This window comes from Oncorhynchus gorbuscha, unplaced genomic scaffold (assembly GCF_021184085.1).
Source record: "Oncorhynchus gorbuscha isolate QuinsamMale2020 ecotype Even-year unplaced genomic scaffold, OgorEven_v1.0 Un_scaffold_1806, whole genome shotgun sequence".
Taxonomy (NCBI): domain Eukaryota; kingdom Metazoa; phylum Chordata; class Actinopteri; order Salmoniformes; family Salmonidae; genus Oncorhynchus; species Oncorhynchus gorbuscha.
The window spans coordinates 79731-99622 of record NW_025746482.1 but is presented as its reverse complement, the minus strand read 5'-3'; the positions used below and the strand labels follow the sequence as shown (position 1 = coordinate 99622).

The following is a 19892-nucleotide window of genomic DNA, read 5'->3' as shown; positions in this document are numbered from 1 at the left end:
TGCCAGCTGCCAACCTCGGTTCATGTCAGGGCACATTGACACACGTTACCAAGACCTGCTAAACCAGCTCAGTCATATACACTAGGCACCATACAGAAGAAATGGAATGAAACGGGACTCTACCTGAACTTGTTCAGTAAGAAAACTTGGTTTTCCATTGCAAAACATTTTTGCTACCATGTGCACTAATGAATGCGACCCTGGTCCTAAACATGTACCAAGAGAAAGTACCCAAAGAGAAACAACATGTTTTAAAACATTGATTTATTTAAAACAGATGTTTTCCACATCCATGTAGTTATTTTTCCTCAATAAGAGACCGATAAGACAGTTAGGATTATGTCCCAAATGGCACCCTATTTACTACATTGTGCAATACTTTTAACCCAAGCCCTATGGGACCTGCTCTAAAGTAGTGCACTATATAGGGAATAGGGCCCCACTAACATAGTGCACTATATAGGGAATAGGGTGCCATTTGGAACACACACTTGGTCCAGTTGATCATTGGTCCTAATTTAGGAAGAGTCAAAATTCAAAATAGAGCTGCAACAATTAGAGGCCCCTTCCTCTTGTAGATGTAAACAACAAAACAAAGGGGTCAAACCGAGGGGAGGTATAAGACCCCATTCAGATGCTGCACTGAAGGGTTCAGCCGGAGAAAGAGTCCAAAGAGAAAAGGAAGATGAATTGACATTAAAATCACTGACGCTACACTTACACTGTGACGACTCAAATTATACAGCTTCAAAATAACAAGAGAGCTCCTTTGATTAGCAATTCAATGCATCTCATTTAACAACAGCAATACCTCCCAACATTATCAAGAGGAGTAGAGCAGACCGATAGTGATGTCTGAATAGATATTTACAGTACAGGGCAGGTGAGGAGCTAGTGGGTCACTAACATTGACAGTCTGACATAGACCCATCGTAACACACAACTTGGAGTTCAGTTGCGTGCGCGGGTGTGTGTGTACCACAGTTCAACACAATGCAATCAGAAGGCATCAACTACAATCCATTAAACACTGACAACCCGTTTCACTCCTAGCTTGTCATCAACATAACTGGCTCAGAACAATCTGTTCCCAGCACCAAAACAAAACGTTTAAAAACGTTAAGGACATTCAATGGACCCCTGTAATAAATTGTTTGAGAAGGGAAAGGGGAAACCTAGTCAGTTGTACAACCGAATGCATTCAACCGAAATGTCTTCCACATTTAACCCAACCCCTCTGAATCAGAGAGGGGCCTTAATCGAAATCCACGTCTTTCGGCGCCTGTGGAACAGTGAGTTAACTGCCTTGTTCAGGGGCAGAATGACAGATGTTTACCTTGTCAGCTCGAGGATTCGATCAAGCAACCTTTCGGTTACTCGTCCAACGCTCTTAACCACTAGGCTACCTGCCGCCCCTCCACTCTAACCACTAGGCTACCTGCCGTCCTTCCACTCTAACCACTAGGCTACCTGCCGCCCCATGTTTGATTCCTGATTGTAGTTTTTCAATACAAAAGCATTCCCACAGTGGGATTATTAAGGAATTAATGCACTTCCTGTTTGTGAGATTTACAGAAAGTATACTGGTCAGATAGAAACTATCATCATGGTTACAATACTGTCCAAAACAGACAATCATAGAGGCACCCTTTTCATCAAAGAGTAGCTAGAAGTTACCACTAACCACAGATAGGTTAGTATTAGGAGTAAGTTACTTGATTCTAGATCTGTGGTTAAGGGCAACTTCAGCCTCAGATGTCAAGCTTCACCTTCCTTCACACAAAATGTCCAACACAGTGGTCCCTCTGCAACAGTGAATTATCTCCAATAGAAATAGAATGGCTCGGTCCTCAGTCGTTCACCTGTTGGGATTCTCCTGTTTCGTTGTTTTAACGATCTAGTTCTCCCTTCATGATGTTTCGCCCACATCCTGCAATTCTCCCCCTTTTGAAGGTTCCGGTTCCATGGCCCCTCCTACTTATGTTTACATCAACACTCTAGGTCAGAGGTTACTATAAATAGTGATTTGGACCTTGGTTGATATTTTCTGTTTTACGAGGGTGCTCACGGTCAGGTCAACGTTGATATCTGTATCTAGGGTGTAAAGATTTGTTAAAGAAACAGGAGTGTCCAGCACCCCCATAATTAAAACCTTCCTTGTAGGATGACGTTGATATTGCATTTCTAGCCAATAGTCAACGTTATGATTCAGCGTGACTAAGCTGGTCCTAGATCATTGGTCTCAGTCAAGGTCATGATTTGCGGGTTGATAATCTGATCCTAGATCAGTGCCTCTTAACAAATAGAGCACCAGTCAAGCCTACAACTCAGAGGGTGAAAGGTTGATCCTAGAGCTGTGCATACCAGGCTATGAACACCAGTTACTGAGAGCATCTCGACTCATCCTAGATCAGTAACCCCCTCACACCCAAGGCCTCAGGTCAAGAAAGATTCAGAGTCTAAACTGATCCTGGATCAGGCCAGAAGAGCCTCCCCCTCCTCCACCCAGAGCAGGTCCAGGGCCTCTGCCTGCCTCTGTTCTCGCTGGTGGATCCTGCGGAGGCGGAGGATGTACAGCAGAATGGCCAGCAGGACCACCAGGATACAGGCAAAAAACAGGTAGTGGTTGTAGACGAAGGAGGAACGCAGCCAGTTGGAGTGGCCCTGTTTAAATGACTCTGCCTGGAGGTCCCTGTTAGAGAGGAGAGAGATGGATTAACAACAAACAGACACACAGACAGACAGACACACAAGAAGTGCCTACTGACCTGAGAGGCAGGAAGCGCGTCTTAAACAGGATGGCTCCCAGGGTCCACTGCACCTCCTTGTCATAGACCAGCTGAGCAGTCTTCAGGCTGGGGTAGTCCTTAGGGAACCTGAAGCCTGAGTGGAGCACCTGGAACATCCAGGCTGACTTAAAACACTGGTACCTGGACAGGGAGAGAGTGGTTGATGAGGTGAGGTATGCTGAGGTAAGGTATGCACAATATGCATTCCATTTTTATTAGATAGGCATTTCCAGACAGATGGTAGTAGAGGAATATCTATTAGACATATAGAGTACAGAGGTAGACTGGGTAACTGGGGTTACAGATGAATATCTACTAGACATATTGAGTACAGAGGTAGACTGGGTAACTGGGGTTACAGATGGTAGTAGAGGAATATCTATTAGACATATAGAGTACAGAGGTAGACTGGGTAACTGGGGTTACAGATGGTAGTAGATGAATATCTATTAGACATATTGAGTACAGTGGTAGCCTGGGTAACTGGGGTTACAGATGGTAGTAGATGAATATCTATTAGACATATTGAGTACAGTGGTAGCCTGGGTAACTGGGGTTACAGATGGTAGTAGATGAATATCTATTAGACATATTGAGTACAGTGGTAGCCTCGGTAACTGGGGTTACAGATGAATATCTATTAGACATATTGAGTACAGTGGTAGCCTGGGTAACAGATGAATATCTAGTAGACATATTGAGTACAGTGGTTGCCTGGGTAACTGGGGTTACAGATGAATATCTACTAGACATATTGAGTACAGTGGTTGCCTGGGTAACTGGGGTTACAGATGAATATCTACTAGACATATTGAGTACAGTGGTAGCCTGGGTAACTGGGGTTACAGATGAATATCTACTAGACATGTGGAGTACAGTGGTTGCCTGGGTAACTGGGGTTACAGATGAATATCTACGAGACATATTGAGTACAGTGGTTGCCTGGGTAACTGGGGTTACAGATGAATATCTACTAGACATATGGAGTACAGTGGTTGCCTGGGTAACTGGGGTTACAGATTAATATCTAGTAGACATATTGAGTACAGTGGTTGCCTGGGTAACTGGGGTTACAGATGAATATCTACGAGACATATTGAGTACAGTGGTTGCCTGGGTAACTGGGGTTACAGATTAATATCTAGTAGACATATTGAGTACAGTGGTTGCCTGGGTAACTGGGGTTACAGATGAATATCTAGTAGACATATTGAGTACAGTGGTTGCCTGGGTAACTGGGGTTACAGATGAATATCTAGTAGACATATTGAGTACAGTGGTTGCCTGGGTAACTGGGGTTACAGATTAATATCTAGTAGACATATTGAGTACAGTGGTTGCCTGGGTAACTGGGTTGAAGGGTTTCTTACTTCAGTCTGGAGGAGTCTGCTTGTTTAGAGAACAGCTTGCTGTCCAGACGCTTGGTGAGGGTCGACCACTTGGTGGCACAATAGTCCTGCAGACAGACAGGAGAGAACGGCGTTACCTCCTGGAAAGATCTCTTGGCGATATAAGAGCTTAAAAAGACAGCCTGTTCCCAGATCTGTTTGTGCTATCGTTCCAACTCCTCATCATGCCAAACCTGACAAGGAGTGGCGTGACGACGCAAACAGACTGGCACCAGGCTATCATTCCAACTCCTCATCATGCCAAACCTGACAGGGATTGGCTTGACGACACAAACAGACGGGTACCAGGCTAACTTGAAGAGAATGACAAAAGTAATTTTCTTGCCTTTCACAAAACCAATATTTTCCCTTAGATTTCTTAGGCAGTGCACAGAAAGGCATCTTCAAAGGATTGTTTGTTGTTGTTGAAACCAGACTTAAAATAAATAAATACAAATCAGGAACAAGAGGGCTAAGTGAGGAGAAACCTAACCTGCCTAGGTAATGACAGAGGAAACCCAGGTCTAGAATATCTGATCATGATAAGTTCTAGAATGATGAGCTGTGGTTACCGTGGCAGCCTTGGAGTACTTAGCGCTGTCGTACGGTCCCCCCATCCTCAGTACATCCTCAGTGCAGTAGAAGAACTCAGAGAAGCCGTAGAACTCTGAGTTGCTGTAGTCGATGGGGGCCTGGTACACCCCCCTGGGGGATCCCATGGTGCCATTGTGGAGACCCAGGAAAGGCCTGACTGCCCCCTGGCACCGCACCCAGTCCCCCTGCCCTCTCAGGTGGACCGCACGGCCGTCCCGACGCACCACGTCTGATAGGCCGACAGGGAGGCATGGGTCCGCAAGGGGAGTGGCTTCCATCATGCCTGTCTGATCGCCTGTCAGCCTGGAGGACAACCAGGAAGTGACACGAAGGAAGGGATAGTCAGTTGATCAATCAATCATTGAGTTCTCAGACTCAAGGTGTTGAGATGAAATTGTAGGAAGGTGATGAATTTAAGACTGTGACCCTCTGTTTATGCAAGTGTGAATGTGTCTGTATATGCGTGTGCCTTTGTGTATGTATGTATGTATGTATGTATGTATGTATGTATGTATGTATGTATGTATGTATGTATGTATGTATGTATGTATGTATGTATGTATGTATGTATGTATGTATGTATGTATGTATGTATGTATGTATGTATGTATGTATGTATGTATGTATGTATGTATGTATGTATGTATGTATGTATGTATGTATGTATGTATGTATGTATGTATGTATGTATGTATGTATGTATGTATGTATGTACAGTGCCTTTGGTAAGTATTCAGACCCCTTGACTTTTTCCACATTTTGTTACATTAGACTTATTCTAATTTGTATTATTTTTTAAACTCAGCAATCTACACACAAAACCCCATAATGACAAAGTGAAAACAGGTTTTTAGAAATGTTTGCAAATGTATTTTAAAAAACAAACAGAAATACCTTATTCACATAAAGAAGTATTCAGAACCTTTGCTATGAGACTCAAAATTGAGCTCAGGTGCATCCTGTTTCCATTGATCATCCTTGAGATGTTTCTACAACTTGACTGGAGTCCATCTGTGGTAAATTTAATTGATTGTACATGATTTGTACAAACCTGTCTATATAAGGTCCCACAGTTGACAGTGTATGTCAGAGCAGAAACCAAGACATGAGGTCCAAGGAATTGCCAGCAGAGCTCCGAGAAAGGATTGTGTCGAGTCACAGATCTGGGGAAGGTTACCAAAAAAATGTTTGCAGCATTGAAGGTCCCGAAAAACCCAGTAGCTTCCATCATTCTTAAAATGGAAGAAATGTAGAAACACCAAGACTCTTCCTAGAGCTGGACGCCCCGCCAAACTGACCAATCAGGGGAGAAAGGCCTTGGTCAGGGAGCTGGACGCCCCGCCAAACTAAGCAATCAGGGGAGAAAGGCCTTGGTCAGGGAGCTGGCCGCCCCGCCAAACTAAGCAATCAGGGGAGAAAGGCCTTGGTCAGGGAGGTGGCCTCCCGCCAAACTGAGCTATCAGGGGAGAAAGGCCTTGGTCAGGGAGGTGGCCTCCCGCCAAACTGAGCTATCAGGGGAGAAAGGCCTTGGTCAGGAAGGTGACCAAGAACTCTAGAGTTCTTCTCTGGAGATGAGAGAACCTTCCAGAAGGACAACCTTCTCTGCAGCACTCCACCAATCAGGCCTTTATTATAGAGTGGCCAGACGGAAGTCACTCCTCAGTAGCCCACTTGGAGTTTGCCAAAAGGCACCTAAAGACTCTCAAAACCATGAGAAACAAGATTCTCTGGTCTGATGAAACCAAGATTGAACTTTTTGGCCTGAATGCAAAGCATCACATCTGGAGGAAACCTGGTACCATCCCTACGGTGAAGAATGGTGGTGGCAGCATCATGCTGTGGGGATGTTTTCAGCAGCAGGGACTGGGAGACAAGGCAAAGATAAACAGAGAAAAGTAGAGAGAGATCCTTAATGAAGAGTGCTCTGGAGCACTCAGGACCTCAGACTGGGGCGAAGTTTCACCTTCCAAGAGGACAACGAGTGGCGCAGTGGTCTAAGACACCGCATCTCAGTTCAAGAGGAGTCACTGCAATACCGGGTTCAAATCCAGGCTGCATCATATCCGACCGTGATTGGGAGTCCCATAGGACGGCGCACAATTTGCCCAGCTTCGTCCGGGTTTGGCCGGGGTAGGTCATCATTGTATATAAGAATTTCTTCTTAAATGCCTTGCCGAGTTAAATAATGGTTAAATAAAAGCACAGTCAAGACAAAGCAGGAGTGGCTTCTGGACAAGTCTCCGAATGTCCTTGAGTGGCCCAGCCAGAGTACAGACTTGAACCCGATCGAACATCTCTGGAGAGACCTAAAAATAGCTGCAACAATGCTCCCCATTTAACCTGACAGAGCTTGAGAGGATCTGCAGAGAAGAATGGGAGAAACTCCCAAAATATAGGTGTGCCAAGCTTGTAGAGTCATACCCAAGAAGGCAAAAGGAAAAGTCTCAAATTATTTGGTTTTAAATATACTTAAGTATCAAAAGTAAAAACAAATCATTTCAGATTCCTTATATTACGCATACCAGACGAGCACCATTTTCATACACTCAGACATCATTTACAAATGAAGCATTTGTGTTTAGTGAGTCCGTCAGATCAGAGGCAGTAGGGATGACCAGGGATGTTCTCTGTTTAGTGAGTCCGTCAGATCAGAGGCAGTAGGGATGACCAGGGATGTTCTCTGTTTAGTGAGTCCGCCAGATCAGAGGCAGTAGGGATGACCAGGGATGTTCTCTGTTTAGTGAGTCCGCCAGATCAGAGGCAGTAGGGAGGACCAGGGATGTTCTCTGTTTAGTGAGTCCGCCAGATCAGAGGCAGTAGGGATGACCAGGGATGTTCTCTGTTTAGTGAGTCCTCTAGATCAGAGGCAGTAGGGAGGACCAGGGATGTTCTCTGTTTAGTGAGTCCATCAGATCAGAGGCAGTAGGGATGACCAGGGATGTTCTCTGTTTAGTGAGTCCGTCAGACCAGAGGCAGTAGGGATGACCAGGGATGTTCTCTGTTTAGTGAGTCCGTCAGATCAGAGGCAGTAGGGATGACCAGGGATGTTCTCTGTTTAGTGAGTCCGCCAGATCAGAGGCAGTAGGGATGACCAGGGATGTTCTCTGTTTAGTGAGTCTGTCAGATCAGAGGCAGTAGGGATGACAGGGAGGACCAGGGATGTTCTCTGTTTAGTGAGTCTGTCAGATCAGAGGCAGTAGGGATGACCAGGGATGTTCTCTTCAGAAGTGTGTGAATTGGACCATTTTCTAAATGTAATGAAAACTTTTGGGTGTCAGGGAAAATGTTTGGAGTAAAAAGTACATTATTTTCATTAGAAATGTAGTGAAATAAAAGTGAAAGTAGTTTAAAAATATAAATAGTAGAGTAAAGTACAGACACCCCAAAAAACGACTTAAGTTGTACTTTAAAGTATCTTTACTTAAGTACTTTACGCCACTGATTTTTTATAACTTAGCAAACATTTCTAAAAACCTGTTGGCATTATCATTATGGGGTACTGTGTGTAGATTAATGAAGAAAAAGAGCCAAGGGGTCTGAATAGGCACTGTGTGTGTGTGTGTGTGTGTGTGTGTGTGTGTGTGTGTGTGTGTGTGTGTGTGTGTGTGTGTGTGTGTGTGTGTGTGTGTGTGTGTGTGTGTGTGTGTGTGTGTGTGTGTGTGTGTCGGTCCTACCTGTTCTTGGTGATGGTGGAGTTGACCAGCTGGTCTTCGTAGCGCTGTCGAGCCATGTTCCCCCGAAGCCCAGGAATGTGGTGACATATACACGGTAGACGTGCTGCGTGTGCTCTGAATCACAGCCCAGGTTAAACTCTGCCAGCAGGCTCTTACCCGACTCCTCCTGTAGAGGGAGACAGAGAACCACTGCATGACTTCAACCATAAAATCATGCTCTGGGGTGAAGTTTCCCCTGGGTACCTATCTAGAGTCAGCTTCCCCTTCCCAATTCTAACCTTAACCCTTAGTGCAGAAAATGCTAAACTGGCCCAAGATCAGTAGCAACTTCACCCTATTCCTTGAATAATAGCTTTGTAAGGATCTTGGCGTTATTATTGTTTGCGGTAAAATGGGAGATTCATAAAGGCACCAAATGGAAGAAAACGCATGGAAACAGGGAAGGACTACCTGAATGTGTCCAATACGAAATGCACATGTTCTTTTTTCCGTTACAAACCATTTCGCTACGGTGTGCCCTAATGAATACGACCCTAGTGTTGAGAATCAGGACGCAGACATTATCTCCAATACATGGTGTGGTTTACTAAACCCCAACATCAGGCCTATCAGTATACACAACAGCCAGTCATACCACACAAATACAATGAGAATACGAGCACTCAGCTGGATCCTTCCTTACCTGTTCAGGTGAACTGAAGTGGACCGCGCTAGGCACCTCATAGGCTATCTGCAGCGAGGCTCCACCCATGTCCATGATGCCCACTGTACGCCGCCGGCTAATTGGGTGATGGTTCTGTGACCCTGTAGTGACCTCCACCATTGCATCATCTTCTAGGAAAATGGAGAATTGAGTGTCAAGTCAACGATGGGTAACCAACAGTCTGTTCAACATGTCCATATACACACAAACCCTGACAACATGTCCATATATACACAAACCCTGACATCACCCTTTGTGGCCTGACAACATGTCCATATACACACAAACCCTGACATCACCCTTTGTGGCCTGACAACATGTCCATATACACACATCACCCTTTGTGGCCTGACAACATGTCCATATACACATCACCCTTTGTGGCCTGACAACATGTCCATATACACATCACCCTTTGTGGCCTGACAACATGTCCATATACACATCACCCTTTGTGGCCTGACAACATGTCCATATATACACATCACCCTTTGTGGCCTGACAACATGTCCATATATACACATCACCCTTTGTGGCCTGACAACATGTCCATATATACACATCACCCTTTGTGGCCTGACAACATGTCCATATATACACATCACCCTTTGTGGCCTGACAACATGTCCATATATACACATCACCCTTTGTGGCCTGGCAACATGTCCATATATACACATCACCCTTTGTGGCCTGACAACATGTCCATATACACACAAACCCTGGCATCACCCTTTGTGGCCTGACAACATGTCCATATATACACAAACCCTGACATCGCCCTTTGTGGCCTGACAACATGTCCATATACACATCACCCTTTGTGGCCTGACAACATGTCCATATACACATCACCCTTTGTGGCCTGACAACATGTCCATATACACACATCACCCTTTGTGGCCTGACAACATGTCCATATACACATCACCCTTTGTGGCCTGACAACATGTCCATATACACATCACCCTTTGTGGCCTGACAACATGTCCATATACACATCACCCTTTGTGGCCTGACATGTCCATATACACATCACCCTTTGTGGCCTGACAACATGTCCATATACACATCACCCTTTGTGGCCTGACAACATGTCCATATACACATCACCCTTTGTGGCCTGACAACATGTCCATATACACATCACCCTTTGTGGCCCGACAACATGCCATATACACATCACCCTTTGTGGCCCGACAACATGTCCATATATACACATCACCCTGTGGCCTGACAACATGTCCATATATACACAAACCCTGGCATCACCCTTTGTGGCCTGACAAAATGTCCATATATACACAAACCCTGACATCACCCTTTGTGGCCTGACAACATGTCCATATACACATCACCCTTTGTGGCCTGACAAAATGTCCATATATACACAAACCCTTTGTGGCCTGACAACATGCCCATATATACACATCACCCTTTGTGGCCTGACAACATGTCCATATATACACAAACCCTGACATCACCCTTTGTGGCCTGACAACATGTCCATATACATACATCACCCTTTGTGGCCTGACAACATGTCCATATACACATCACCCTTTGTGGCCTGACAACATGTCCATATATACACAAACCCTTTGTGGCCTGACAACATGCCCATATATACACATCACCCTTTGTGGCCTGACAACATGTCCATATATACACATCACCCTTTGTGGCCTGACAACATGTCCATATACACACAAACCCTGACATCACCCTTTGTGGCCTGACAACATGTCCATATACACATCACCCTTTGTGGCCTGACAACATGTCCATATACACATCACCCTTTGTGGCCTGACAACATGTCCATATATACACAAACCCTTTGTGGCCTGACAACATGCCCATATATACACATCACCCTTTGTGGCCTGACAACATGTCCATATATACACATCACCCTTTGTGGCCTGACAACATGTCCATATATACACATCACCCTTTGTGGCCTGACAACATGTCCATATATACACATCACCCTTTGTGGCCTGACAACATGCCATATACACATCACCCTTTGTGGCCCGACAACATGTCCATATATACACATCACCCTTTGTGGCCTGACAACATGTCCATATATACACATCACCCTTTGTGGCCTGACAACATGTCCATATATACACAAACCCTGACATCACCCTTTGTGGCCTGACAACATGTCCATATACACATCACCCTTTGTGGCCTGACAACATGTCCATCACATCACCCTTTGTGGCCTGACAACATGTCCATATATACACATCACCCTTTGTGGCCTGACAACATGTCCATATATACACATCACCCTTTGTGGCCTGACAACATGTCCATATATACACATCACCCTTTGTGGCCTGACAACATGTCCATATACACACATCACCCTTTGTGGCCTGACAACATGTCCATATATACACAAACCCTGACATCAGCCTTTGTGGCCTGACAACATGTCCATATACACACATCACCCTTTGTGGCCTGACAACATGTCCATATATACACATCACCCTTTGTGGCCTGACAACATGTCCATATACACATCACCCTTTGTGGCCTGACAACATGTCCATATATACACATCACCCTTTGTGGCCTGACAACATGTCCATATACACACATCACCCTTTGTGGCCTGACAACATGTCCATATATACACATCACCCTTTGTGGCCTGACAACATGTCCATATACACACATCACCCTTTGTGGCCTGACAACATGTCCATATATACACATCACCCTTTGTGGCCTGACAACATGTCCATATACATCACCCTTTGTGGCCTGACAACATGTCCATATACACAAACCCTGACATCAGCCTTTGTGGCCTGACAACATGTCCATATACACACATCACCCTTTGTGGCCTGACAACATGTCCATATACACATCACCCTTTGTGGCCTGACAACATGTCCATATATACACATCACCCTTTGTGGCCTGACAACATGTCCATATACACACATCACCCTTTGTGGCCTGACAACATGTCCATATATACACATCACCCTTTGTGGCCTGACAACATGTCCATATATACACATCACCCTTTGTGGCCTGACAACATGTCCATATATACACATCACCCTTTGGCAAACAAACCATCACATGCTGTCAAATCTGGTTCATCATCATGATTAGCTAGTCGGATTCAGTCTTTTACGATTATCATGTCACACTGCGCAATGTTACCAAATAAAAATCTTGATCATCCTGGACAGGTTTGACAACTTGCTTCAGTTCTGTATTTGATCTGCGCATGTGAATGAAGTGAGTCAGTGAAAACTGAAAGGGAGAACTGGGACAAAAGTAACTTGTTTCCCTAATTACTCAGAGATCAACAGAGCTGGAGACACCATATTTTATGACACACATCTTATACATGTCCTCTACCATTAGCAACTGTTATAGGACTTCTAGGGTAAATGAGTTTAAATTAAATATATATATATCACTCAAAACCACTTTTTGTTAATAACTCGGCGAAACATGTTCGGACCGGGCTGTTTTTTCTAAATGTAATGAATACTTTTGGGCGTCAGGGAAGATGTTTGGAGTAAAAAGTACATTATTTTCTTTAGAAATGTAGTGAAATAAAAGTGAAAGTAGTTTAAAAATAGACAGAGAACACAGAACTACGGCAGAGTTACTTTTGTACCTGCCAACAGAGAGGGAGGAACACAGCTTTGGGACGGAAACAACAGCTGGCGAGAAGCACAATATCTACAGTCTCTCCATGGTCCTAGTTTGTCATGCTCGTTACTTTCAACAAATGTACCATCAGCCATCATTTCATGTTTGTGTCAATTTGAATAATTAATGCTATAGGTTCGTAATTTATGAAAATGAACCAACCACAATACTAAAAATGGGACTAAAATGGATCACATAATAGCTATATTAACCATCATTTTCTCATCTCACTTTAAATGGTACGTAGTAGGAGATGTTGTTCACAATAATCACTGACTATTCATGATTAGCTCTACCAATCAGGTGCTCTGCAGCGGTCCTTGTCAGGCACTTCTCGTGTCTTGATAGAATAAACGACTTCATTCTCTTCACAAAACGGCACAATCATCCTGCTCATCACATTTCCACGGCTTGACAGAAGGTAACTGACCACCAGAATATATATAAGATATATTTTTTTAACCACTAACCTGCCGAATAAAGTTTGTGAAAAGCTGATCTGTCAAGTCAATTGATTAAGGCAGAATTGTAATGATGTCATATCATTTGCAAACATTCCGTCACATGTTAATGTTTTGCTGACATTATAAAAGCAATATGAACTAGAGGGAGATGAGACAATGGCCTGTGCTTAGAAGTGGAGTTGATTTTATTCCAGGTCATCAGTTTACATTGTGTTACTTTGGTCCCACCCATCTCTCCTGTAACTTCTCCCAGACGTACACACAAGACTAGCCAGCATGATACATGGAACCTGTGATGTCATTTAGTCACTAGATTGGTGAAGAAAAATAAATATGTTTGGAACCTTAAAACCCCTAAATAACTCCACAGCCGGAAAACACTTCCGGGTCGGTATTTTCTAACGTCACTAAAAAACACTTTTTGTTAATAACTCAGTGAAACATGTTGTGTTGTGCGCAATACTCCGTGCCAGCCGCGTTCCTATTGGTCAATCACCGGGATCGGCTCGTAACACCAGCCACACTATACGATAAAGGCAAATCAATTCTGACACTGCTAGAACTTTGTCAGAGCCTACGACCGCAGGTGGCGTTACTCACTAGACCCGGTCGCACTGAATGAGCCAAGACGGCCGATAATCGTTTACAACCTAAGAATTTGCCCACGACATGGACATTTTGTTTGGGACGGCAAAAATCGTGTCATAACATGGCTCAAAATGGTCGTTTGCGAAGGCCTTAACCTGTAGGCCTTGAGACATGGGTATAGCCGCCATGTACGGCATCTAACGCCCTATAAAATGGCGGCTAGCGACATGTTTCAGGCCTACAGCTAAGCCATAACTCTATACAAATCCAGCCTCATCCTTTGCAGTGGACAAACAAGCGACATCATCAACGAAGCCATAACCTCACACTCACCATACTCTGCATGGTCAAAGCGTCCCAACACAAAGTTAATACCAATCCATGCATACACACCTGCAGGCAGAAAGGCAGTGTTAACATTAACGCCACAAAGCACACAGAGGACAGGTGCAGTATATTAGTTCAATTACACCATTTGGCCTTTTCACACCAGTATAAACACATTCAGCAGGCACTTTTATCCAAAGCCACTTAGTGGTGCATACAGTTTGTGTTTGGGTGATCCCAGGAACCGACCAGTGTCTAGGTGTAAACTGTACCATATTCCCATCAGGCTCACAGCTCTCGGTCTCACCTTCCTGTTTTCCAGAGATCACCTCTGCATGGGAGCTGGAGAACAGGAAGTCAAACTCCACTGGAACATCTCTTACCAGGTCCTCCAGGATAGCAGCCTGCTGACTGGGGGGGGGGTCACATGGGGAGAAATAACCACTTTTTAAACCGCTGTTAGAGGTGTATAAATCAATGCTCTAAACCTCCCACAGATCTCTAGGGGGGATCCAGTGCTTGACCCCCTGTTGACCCCCGAACCCTGACAAAATGGTGGAGGAGGGCGGAGGCCTACCTCTCAGGCAGCAGTCTCATTCCAGCAGTACAGAGGATATAGAGAGGAGTCTCCTTGTGTTTCTTCCTGGGGACATGGGTGGCAGCGAAGGAAAGGAGGGGGTGGAGGTAGTCACTGGCCTTGGCTGGGCTCAGCGCCATGGTGGAAATACCTGGAGAGGAAAGGGGAGAGAGAGAGATAGAGAGAGAAAAGCGAGAGAGGTTAGCGATAGCGGAGTTGAGGACGAGGCAGTGGCCTTGGCTGGGCTCAGCGCCATGGTGGAAATACCTGGAGTGGAAAGGGGAGAAAGGAAGGAGAGAGAGAGAAAAAAGTGAGAGAGGTTAGCGATAGCTGAGTTGAGGACGAGGCAGTGGCCTTGGCTGGGGTGTAACAGGGCAGATTCACTATTTCTCTGTCAATTCTACAGTTCATTTAGTGGGAACAAAGCAGCTGCTAACTGCTTAGCAATTGTGGTCCCACTCGGTCCCGGGTCCCACTCAGTCCCACTCAGTCCCACTCAGTCCCACTCAGTCCCACTCAGTCCCACTCAGTCCCACTCAGTCCCAGTGTGTTCAGGTATCAGGCCAATAGGCGGTAATGGAAAGAATGTTGAGATAAGGAGCAGGTTGAGGACATGTGGCCTGACAACATGGGAAAACAGGTAGAAACCCTCCACACTGTATGACAACAACTAACTTCTTCTGGGGTGCCATGCCCCTACATGGTGAACATGTAGGTAACTCCCAGAATAAAAAGGAAAGACATGAGTAAATGAGGGACACAAAGTATACTGAAAGCAGGTGCTTCCACCCAAGTGTGGTTCCTGAGTTAATTAAGCAATTAACAACCCATCATGCTTAGGGTCATGTAGAAAAACACCCAGTTGCTCATTATTTTGGCAACCATGGCTGGAACAAGAGGATCTCAGGGACATTGAAAAAGGGGTCCAAAAGGAGCTTAGAGCGTTTAAAGTGTGTGTGTGTTCAGATCTCAACCCAATTGAACACTTATGGGAGATTCTTGGGCTGCACCTGAGACAGCATTTTCCACCACCACCCAAAACATCAAATGAAGGAATTTCTAATGGAAGATCCCTCCAGCAGAGTTCCAGACACAGATTGTAAAATCTGTTCTGGTAGTTGTAACGGCTCAACGCCCTACTGAGACACTTTCTGTTGGCGCTTCCTGTATTTTGACAGTTACCGGTAACTAGCTACTGTATGTTAGCTCTCCCTGTACCAGAGGTAAAGAGGTAGAGGGGCATCTGACAGAGTAAAGACTAATCGTTTCTGCTGTGATGTGGCAACGGCATTGGCAAGGATCACATCCTTTTCTCCTGGTCATTCAACAGTTACGTTGTTCTCTGCTGTTGTTATTGTACCCCCCCACCCCCCACTCTTTCCTCACCAGGTTTGATCTTCTTGACCACAGGGTGGCGGTCGTGGTCCCTCATCTGCCTGATGTCCAGCAGGGTGTGGAGGTTTCCATGGTGGGGGGGCCAGTAGTACACATACACCCTGGAGCCGCTGCTGCCGCAGTCCACCACGATCCCATAGTTTAGAGCTGCGTTGGTGACATCAGTAGCCTCCATGGTCTCCACAGATGAGAGGTATCTAGGGGTGAGAGCAGGAGATGGAGAGAGAAACATGTTAGACACCATACACTAATGCAGAGTCTGGGTTGACTTAGTAGTAGTGCAGTGCAAACACTTTGCCTGGTGTGTGTGTGTGTGTGTGTGTGTGTGTGTGTGTGTGTGTGTGTGTGTGTGTGTGTGTGTGTGTGTGTGTGTGTGTGTGTGTGTGTGTGTGTGTGTGTGTGTGTGTGTGTGTGTGTGTGTGTGTGTGTGTGTGTGTGTTGTCTCTCGCTCTCTCTGTCATTCTGTCTGTCCGTTCATCTGACGTCTCACTCACTTGTTGACGTGTCCCCTGTGGCGCTGGGGCCTCCAGAGCTCAGTCTGGTAGACCCCCAGGAAAACCAGGGCAGAGCAGGTGAGGAACACCAGGAAGAAGGCCCTTTGCCTGGGCACACAACCCAGAGACAGCAAGGACACACTGCAGTACCAGGAGGCTGGCAGGCATGAGAAAGTGATCCTGGAGGAGGAGGTTTTCATTACTTTCATAGATATGGCCTACTACAACATACCGCATGGACACGCACAGTTATTACATTACTAGTTCTGTATAACATAACACTGTGGTAACATCTCAAACAATCAGAAACATTAGACCTCGTCACCTAAACACATGCTGAAGTTCACATCCTGCCATCATGTGAACACAGCAGTCCAGTTAGTGTGTGTTGCCTCGTGGTCCTTCTGAAGAACAACCAGTTAGTGTGTGTTGCCTCGTGGTCCTTCTGAAGAACAACCAGTTAGTGTGAGTTGCCTCGTGGTCCTTCTGAAGAACAACCAGTTAGTGTGTGTTGCCTCGTGGTCCTTCTGAAGAACAACCAGTTAGTGTGTGTTGCCTCGTGGTCCTTCTGAAGAACAACCAGTTAGTGTGTGTTGCCTCGTGGTCCTTCTGAAGAACAACCAGTTTGTGATCCAGATGTTGTCCTTTGAGAACACTATTATACCAGTGTGCCGATTCACTTTTTGTTCTATTTTTTTATCCTCTCTGATCCACCACCTGGGAAGAGTGTTTATGGACACACCTGGTCCAGCTCTCTAGACATACTACCCCTGGTCCAGCTCTCCAGACACACCACCCCTGGTCCAGCTCTAGATACACCACCCCTGGTCCAGCTCTAGATACACCACCCCTGGTCCAGCTCTAGACATACTACCCCTGGTCTAGCTCTAGACATACTACCCCTGGTCCAGCTCTAGATACACCACCCCTGGTCCAGCTCTAGATACACCACCCCTGGTCCAGCTCTAGATACACCACCCCTGGTCCAGCTCTAGACACACTACCCCTGGTCTAGCTCTAGACATACTACCCCTGGTCCAGCTCTAGATACACCACCCCTGGTCCAGCTCTAGACATACTACCCCTGGTCTAGCTCTAGACATACTACCCCTGGTCTAGCTCTAGACATATCCCTGTATTTCGATGGATGGTTATCCTACGCGGGTGGAGATTCGAGCTAGATTGGCTAATAATACAACCCACAAATAAAGAGTGTGTGTTACCTTGCCATATGTCCAAGCAGCAAGACCTAGCAGCAGAGTTATCTGGCTGTCACCTCCTCATGGTTGGGTATGTACTATGTGGACCCAGGTGTTGCTTTCCCCTGGTAATCTGGAGAGAAGGACATAGAGATAGTCACGCCGGAAGAAAAGTATGTCACCACGTATCCCTTCAAGTTAGTTGTGGACATGAAACATAGGTAGCTAGGCCTATCATTCGTAAATCACAGAGGCACCAAGGAACAGCCAACTAGCTAGATGTGTTGAGTTCAAAGCAGTGTCAACAGGAATAGATACAGTACATGCATGTGCAATAGAAACGCACCCTCCTACCTCTGCCCAGACTGGTGTCATAGACTAGACGTAACATAGTAAACAATAATCCGGGCAACTCAAATTAGTATATGTTACGTTTGGTAGGGTTACATAAGGAAAAAATGAAAAGAGTGGGGTTGGTCAGGGTGGGCGTAGAACGCAAACTTCTAGCAACCCAAAGGTTGCGCGTTCGAATCTCATCACGGACAACTTTAGCCTCTATGAATAAACTCCTTTCTTGACGTTAGTCCCATCAGAAGTCAGAATGCTGAAAAAATCATTTGAATGTACATTACCTGTTGTCCGCTGATTTATCATTATGTAGAAGGTCATCTGAGGCTAAATATGTACAAAGTAGTGTTATTAACTAGACTCTCCGTACGCTGGTCTGTATAGCAGTTTTATATTTTCAATGCAGACGCAATTTGCACAAAATGTCAACAATGGCTGAATGTCAAGCACAGACGGAATGTTGTCCCGCGCAACAATCAGCTGGCAGATTTCACAAGCACTTCCAGCTGAGTGTGAGGGAATGTGCTTTGGTCTATGTTTGGTTACATTCGGCTACTGTTACATTTTTGTGCATCACATGAAATGCGTCAGGAGATGGAAAATACACGACAGAACCTACCAGTGCCGCAAAACAATTGTATTTTATTTATTTAACAGTTTATTTAACAATACTGTGTACATTTGATGCCCACTACTTTCCGACAAAAGGACAACCTGTAAAGTAACCTCAAATACATGTTTTTAATCAACATTCTGGCCTGTAGAGACTATGGAGTCTTTTTTACAGCGACTTCTTTCAAACTGAATATCCATGGAGAAACCAAGGCAACAGTTTGATGTTTAGGCAACCTTGCAAGTTCTTACTACCATTAGCTACTTTGCATGTTAGCTAAACCTTCCACTTACCATTTAACTTTACGCCTAACCCTAACTTCTAGCCTAGCTAACGTTAGCCACCTAGCTAACGAATTGCAATTCGTAACATATCATACGAAATGGATGATGGGGATCCCCCACATGTTACGTCTACCCCTGAGTCCAGGTTGCTCTGCCAACGAGTTAATATATTATTTAAACAGTGTTTTACGTTATGTAAGATGTATTACATGTATTACGTAAATTGTTAGCTCTACAAGCTAAACTAATCTCAATTCACCCACTGACTGCAATTTAACAAATAATGAACATGTGGCCTGTGCAGAGAATTTGTATTAACATAGCGATTTGGATTGACTAAAACTAGAACAACAATATTGATAACTAACCGGCTTCCGGTGAATGTTACAGCTGTAGCCAGCTGGCTAGATATAGTGATACATTGTGACATTGTCACCGTTCCAAACTCACTTTGATACAAATTAACACTGGCCGTCACGTCATACCAGTCGTTTTAATCACGGGTGGATCCTACCCTGAGTCACAGATTAACGACAAAAATCAATTTTCTTCGAACGAGATTCATCTTTATCCAGCAAAATAAAATAAAAAGCTTTAAATCCATCAGATGACGTCGCTTCCGGTAGCCGACGTGGACACGTCACGGAACACGTCGCTGTCCAAAGTGCTGAATGATGCCCCCGTGTGGTGCGTGCGATTTGTACATTCATGTTTGACCAATGCATATTGATATTGGTCAGTTTAAAATCTATA

The 19892-nt window shown here is 45.0% G+C and overlaps 1 protein-coding gene across 1 annotated transcript; it reads right to left on the bottom strand.

The window, feature by feature from the left end:
- Positions 1-247: 247 nt before the first annotated feature.
- LOC124024245 (ectonucleoside triphosphate diphosphohydrolase 7-like) lies at positions 248-19625 on the bottom strand. Its single transcript, XM_046338238.1, is given in 14 exon segments — positions 248-2692; positions 2769-2930; positions 4160-4245; positions 4750-5074; positions 8446-8509; positions 8512-8611; positions 9128-9279; positions 14236-14295; positions 14537-14640; positions 14807-14957; positions 16193-16398; positions 16696-16875; positions 17919-18027; positions 19508-19625. Coding segments are annotated over 13 exon segments (1815 nt in total). The 5' UTR covers positions 17927-18027; positions 19508-19625; the 3' UTR covers positions 248-2475.
- Between the last annotated feature and the right edge of the window lie 267 nt (positions 19626-19892).